This window comes from Microtus ochrogaster, linkage group LG3 (genome assembly GCF_000317375.1).
Source record: "Microtus ochrogaster isolate Prairie Vole_2 linkage group LG3, MicOch1.0, whole genome shotgun sequence".
Lineage (NCBI taxonomy): Eukaryota > Metazoa > Chordata > Mammalia > Rodentia > Cricetidae > Microtus > Microtus ochrogaster.
In genome coordinates this window covers 47,721,607-47,727,965 of record NC_022029.1, presented here as the reverse complement: position 1 = coordinate 47,727,965, position 6,359 = coordinate 47,721,607, and the positions used below count along the sequence as shown (strand labels likewise).

At 40.3% G+C, this 6,359-nt stretch overlaps 2 protein-coding genes across 2 annotated transcripts in view; one reads left to right on the top strand and one right to left on the bottom strand.

The window, feature by feature from the left end:
- Herc6 (HECT and RLD domain containing E3 ubiquitin protein ligase family member 6) overlaps positions 1 to 4,482 on the bottom strand; it is a 59,313-nt gene extending 54,831 nt beyond the window's left edge. The window contains exons 1-3 of the mRNA XM_005360886.3: positions 4,243 to 4,482; positions 2,229 to 2,388; positions 996 to 1,072 (exon numbers count right to left, since the gene is read on the bottom strand). Of these exons, the coding sequence (XP_005360943.2) occupies positions 996 to 1,072; positions 2,229 to 2,388; positions 4,243 to 4,471 (466 nt within the window). The 5' untranslated portion in view covers positions 4,472 to 4,482. The remainder of the gene's footprint in view (positions 1 to 995; positions 1,073 to 2,228; positions 2,389 to 4,242) is intronic.
- Ppm1k (protein phosphatase, Mg2+/Mn2+ dependent 1K) overlaps positions 1 to 6,359 on the top strand; it is a 156,914-nt gene that overhangs the window by 74,437 nt on the left and 76,118 nt on the right. The gene's annotated exons all lie outside the window — the stretch shown is intronic.

Sequence of the window (6,359 nt, the reverse complement as noted above, 5' to 3'; positions counted from 1 at the left end):
GTGTGTGTGTGTGTGTCTCCAGGACTTAGAAATATCTCTGTGTAGGAGCTCTTGCTTAGCACCTCTTGCAGTTCAATTCTTAGAATTGGTTTTTCGAGATAGGGTTTCTCTGTAGCTTTGGACCCTGTCCTGGAACTTGTTCTGTAGACCAGGCTGGCCTCGAACTCACAGAGATCCACCTGTCTCTGCCTCCCGAGTGCTTGGATTAAAGGCGTGAGCCACCACAGCCCAGCTTTAGTTTCATTTCTTTTCTGTGAATTATTGCACATAAAAATACTAACAATAACTGGGTGTCTTTTATGTTAATCATTTTTCATTTAATTTGAAGCCACCATGACACTCCTCACAAGATAAAGTAGATTTTCTCCTCACCATGCCCCATCAAGAAATCTGAGCTGAGGATGAGGATGGTGAGGTATGAGAGAGATCAGTGGGAAAATACACGGTCCTGAATCTGACATCCCAACTTTTCTTCTATCTAAAGGTTCAGTTTACTGATGAGGATAAGACATTGGGCATAAAGGCAGTGTTAAAGTTGGCCATTCATGTGTAAAGGAGATCCCAGATTGCGGTGAGACACACACTACTTTGAATAAGAACAGAGACATTTGAAAAAAAATAAAGACCACCATATCTGATGAAACCTACAGTTAAAATGTTCTAAATGCAGCTAGATGCCCATGCCTTTAATCCCAGTACTGGGGAGGCATAGGCAAGCGAACTTTGTGAGTTCAAGGCCAGCCTGGTCTACAGACTAAATTTCAGGATAGTCAGAGCTACACAGAGAATCCCTGTCTCAAAAAGAAAGAAAGAAAGAAAGAAAGAAAGAAAGAAAGAAAGAAAGAAAGAAAGAAAGAAAGAAAGAAAGAAAGAAAGAAGTTCTAAATGCATTCAAATGAAACTTGGTGGATCTAGTGGATTAAAAACCCATGGTTATAATTTATATTTAAAATATTTTTCTAGTGACATTCAGAGGCTCCCAAAGTATTCTTTACCTTCCGATAATGCCAAGGTGTGGTAGTGTCCACAGGAAACTTGGATTATTTTTATGCCATCTGGAAATTTTATTTTCCTATAATGAAAAAGTCACAAAAGTCTGTTAAACCTTGTTTAGGAAGAATTAGCAAAGAAATTACAGACATTTAAAAGTATTCTAGATAATGCATCAGATCTTAGAGAATAATTTTATCCTCTTGTGCTTCTGTAATACCGTTATCTCAAAGAGCCACACTGCTTTTTTCCTTCCTTCTTTTTGTGATTTTAACTACTGAGGGAAAGGGTTTCCTCCCAGCCTCTAAGAACTCCAGATCATCTCTGTCCCCTTGTGAAGACAGGGGAGCATTTGGGGTTCCCCCACTTATTTTACACCTTTTAGATCTCTTCATTAGGCCAGACAGACTATTGTTTCCCACACTGAGCCTGCTAATGCCACTCCCACTGTGATAATTTCCCTGGACAGCAGCAATCTCATTCATCTAACCATATTCTTTGATCATGCATCACTGTGACAAGACATTGACTACCTAGGAGGACCTGCTGTCCACTCCTTCCTAATTGAATTTCTTCATTTCAAAGTACAGAACACAGCCCAAGCCACATTCCATCAGGTGATTTGTTTGGTTTGGTTTGGTGTAGTTTGGATGTTTGGAGTCTTTAAGAAGAGGAGGGTGAGAAAAGGTCTCACATAGATCTAGCTGGTTTCTGACTCCTTACGCAACTGAGGAGGACCTTGAACTCCTGTCTCTATCTCTGTAAAGGTCTATGTATCCTAGAGCTTCACTGGAAGAGTATGACATGTTCCATTAGGCTTTTTCATCATAATTTCATTCATTGAATATTTGGGAAACACATAGGATGTGGCTTAATGTGAGAGGCTCTGTTCTACTCAGATGCAAGGGAATCAAGTGAGATTTCTTTCTGAATTCTTGGTTTCATGATAGTTTGTACTTAAAATAGTTGTTTTTGATTTTTATTTACTGTAGGAGTCCAAGTGCATCCCCTTATGTATATTATAAGAAATGAAATTAGGACTCAAGAATCACATATCATTTCATTCTGATTTTCTCCTTCATGAGCTCTAATTAAACAATGGGCTCTGCAAATGATTTTCTGACCACTTCTCTTACCCTTAGGCTAGGGATACCTTAGGCAAGGTCATCTTTGTGTCCTGCTGTTTGAGTACCTATCATGCAAAATTATTGGGGAAAGGAGTGAATTAAAATACTTACGTAGGCATTAAGTTTATTTCCTTACATACTTCAATCCCCAGCTGCCCTTGCAAACCTGCTCCCCATGCAAAGACCCTTCCTTTGTGGCAGACAGCTATGGAGTGCTCCTTCCCACAGCTCACGAGGTCAACATGCAGAGTATCCAATGCCCGGATTGGTTCTTTGGAAACAAAAACGAAGAGAAAACTCCCATAACGTTATAAGCTTCTAGAGTTTAAGAAAGTAATTGCCTTCAAAACGCAAGACTTTACTCTTTGACTCCTTCAATGTCTGTTAAACCAAAGTCTAGAGACCTTACTAAACACCCGGAGGAAACAACCCAATATGCTCATAGTACATATGGGGAAGCACAGCGGTGTTATTCTGACTGCCTGGACACAACTTGGCTGGCAAGGCTTATCACCTTGAGTTCCTACATAAGCAAACTGAAACTGTTAATGACGTCACAGCCCAGGGAAATGAAACTGAAACACGCCCAGCTAACCTCCACACAGAGAATAGAAGCTGTCCAGTAACTTTAACCAGGCTCTGACCACTTTAACCAAGAGAATTATTTTGTCTTGCTCCCTTAAGCTCTCTACAAGTTTGTGGAAATTTCTGTCTGGAATCTGCTCACTCCCCTCAGGGTGGCCTGAGCCCTTAGACTCTAGTGCTGGTCTCTTCATGAGTAACAAATACTACAATTAATGCTTTAGGCTATTAATGTACATAGGTTACCTTTTTATTTCATTCTGCTTTTTCTGTTCGGTTCTTTTTTGCAATACTAGGGTGGGACCCTAAGACCTCATTCATGTCTGGCAAGTGCTCTATCACTATTTCTTGATGGTCCCACACAGTAAAGTCCCAGGCTCCTTTCTTTTGTTAAATAGAGTACACAAGATCCTGAATCTAAGCACCTCTTTGGGTTTTATTTTCTTTCTGTGAATTCCCATGCAGACAAATTACTTTCTAGGTAAAAGATTGATAAAATCGAATGCTGTTTTTTGCCTGTTGGTTTTTTCCTGCTAAATTTGCAGCTTTCAGGAACTGCATCTAAAAGAACAGAGGGCTACCTCTGTTAGAATAATTTGGATACACAGTTATTCAAATTATTCTAAACACATAATCAAATATGGTTAAGGTCTGGAAATGTAATATAGCCCGATGGTAGAGTGGATGCTTAGCATATAAAATGACAAATAAACAAACCAAAAAACCCTAGAACTTTAGTTAGATCCATACTTATAGGAATATGAATCAGTATAATATATTAAAAAGCCCCAATAGAGAAATATATTTTGGTAAAAACACAATTTGTTTAAATACAATACTTTACAATGACATGATTCTATAAGGATCAAATACATACACAGAGAATTAGACAAGCAGGAACTATGCCCTGTTATTAGAGCTCTTGGTGTGACTACAGGTGTCTCCTTTTGAAAAATAATTTTTATTTATTTTTATGTGTGTGTGCGATACTGTGTGCATATGTGTGTGCTGGTGCCCACGGAGGCATCAGATCCCCTGAAACTGGAATTACAAGGTGATTACTGGCACATAGGTGCTAGGAACCAAACCCTTAACCACTGAGCAATCTCTCCAGACCCTACAGGTGGCTTTTTTTTTTTTACTAGGTTCCTACAACAGCCTTAATGCCCAAAAGTAATATTATACTTTTGTTTAAAATTAGGAGAAAAAAATGTCCCCGGGCATTGCTAAATTAGTTAGAGGTGTACAACACACTCGGTCTGGAAGACAACCTCCTCCCTCTCCCCTGAAAGTCTGAAAGGCAAGGGGGAGGGGCCTCTGATCGACTCATCATTTCTCAAAGAAGAGGAACTGGAAACCGAAACAAACGCTAACTAACTCTAGAGTCCTGGGAAACGGAAACCACTGACTTGAGCAGCTCAAAGCAGGATAACTGGCTTCCAAGTATCCTTGGGGGAACCGGCTTCAAAGTATCCCTGGTCTAGAGACCTAGACATCCACATCCCCTCCCGTCAGGGCACCCGCTCCTGGGATGGGTACTCACCTGGCCGGTCGGTATTCTGCTCTCTCTTCTGGCCCAGCTGGCCAAAGCTGTTGTCCCCACAGGAGTACACTCTGTGGTTGCTGAACAGTAGCAGAGAGTGTCGCTCCCCACTGGCTGCCTGCAAGAGCTCACCGCCATCTCCCGCCTTCAGGAGCCGAGGCTCCGGACAGTCCGCAGTCCAGCAGAAGTACATCTCTGCACAGCCCTGCCACCTGCGACTCTCGCGCATCAACTGGGTCAAATGGGCTCCCAACTGCGAGTGACTGGACTTCCTAACTCCTCCCAGGAATGTTACTTTATCTCTGACGTCACGATTCTTTCATTCGTGTGAGTGTCCTCTTGTCTGGTGCCGCTAACCGCTTCCTCCACGCCCTGCAGGTCATCTTAAAACCTGACTGCTTGAGTTTGAAGCGCTTGAGTAGCAGAGAAAACAGAGAAAAAGGCAGTATCTCCACCATAATCAAGCCACTTCTGAGTCCTGCTATCTGGACAAATTGTTAGGTTTGTGAGCTATTTATTAAGTGACAAATTCACAAGGTATAGAAATTTCAGTGGCAGCTGATACTTGCTTTGTGGTCAGTTTTGGAAAATTTTCCATGAAGTGCAGATAAGAGGGTATATCCTTTTGTGTTTGGGCGAAATGTCTTGTAAATAACTGTTATGTCCATTTGGTTTATAACCTCTGTTAGCTCTAGAATTTCTCTGTTTAGTTTTTGTCTGGATGTCTTATCTATTGGTGAGAATGGATTATTGAAGTCTCCCACTATGTATGAGAATGAGTATCTAATTTAAGCTGTAGTAGTATTTCTTTTACAAATGTAGGTGCCCTTGTGTTTGGGGAATAAATGTTAAGAACTGCAGTATCCTCTTGGTGGATTTGTCTTTTGATATATAGTGACTTTCTTGCCTCTTCTGGTTAGTTTTGGGTTGAAGTCTATTTTGTTAGATATTAAAATGACCACACCAACTTGTTTCTTAGGTCCATTTTTTTTTTTGGAATACTTTTTCTGATACTTCCCCTGAGTTAATGTGTATCTTTGATGTCAGAGTGTGTTTCTTAGATGTAGCAAACGTTGTGGAATATTGTTTTAACTAGGAAAAAATGTGTTACATTTGCTTATGCGGCAGAATATTACTTTAACTGTGTGAAAGTATGTTACATCTGTTTCTGCTGCCTTTGTTAATGATGCAAACATACGTTACATTTGTTTGTACTGCATTTAATTGTGTAAAGGCATGTTGCATTTGTTTTGCCTTACCTACCTAAGGCATCTGATTGGGTCTAATAAAAGGTTGAATAGTCAATATCTAGGCAGGAGAGGGATAGGCAGGGCTGGTGGGCAGAGGTAATATTTAGGAGGAGAAATCTAGGCTGGAAAGAGAAAAAGGGGAGAGAAGGAGGGAGAAAGAGACGGACATACTGAGACCAGAAATCAGGCAGCCACCAGCCAAACATGAGAAGCAGTGAAAGTAAGATATATAGAAGGAAAGAAAGGTAAAAAGCCTCGAGGCAAAATGTAGGTGAAGAGAAACAGGGTAAGTTATAAGAGCTAGTGGAATAAGCATAAGCTAAGACCGAACATTCATGACTAATAAGAAGTCTCCATGTCATGATTAGGGAGCTGGTTGGTGGCCCAAAGGAAAGTCTGTTAAGTAAAAGAATAGGTCCTGGTTTTGCATCCATTATGTTTATCTGTGACTTTTTATTGGGGGAATTGAGTCCATTGATACTGAGAAATATCAGTGACCAATGATTATTGGTTCTTGTTATTTTGTTGTTTTGGATGGTGGTGATGGTGTTGGTGGTAATAAAGGGGTGTGTGTGTGTGTGTGTGTGTGTGTGTGTGTGTCTTTCCCTTATTTTGATTTGCAGGTCTGGGAATATTTATTTCCTGTGTTTTCATGATTGTAGTTAACCTTAGTTTGGAATTTTCAATCTAGCACCCTTCTGTAGGTCTGGATTTATAGATAGATACTGTTTAAAGTTGATTTTATCATTGAATGTCTAATTTTATCCATCTGTGGTAATTGAAAGTTTTCCTGGATATAGTAGTCTGAACTAGAGTCTGTGATCTCTTTAAGTATTCTCAACATCTGTCCATGCTCTTCTGGATCTT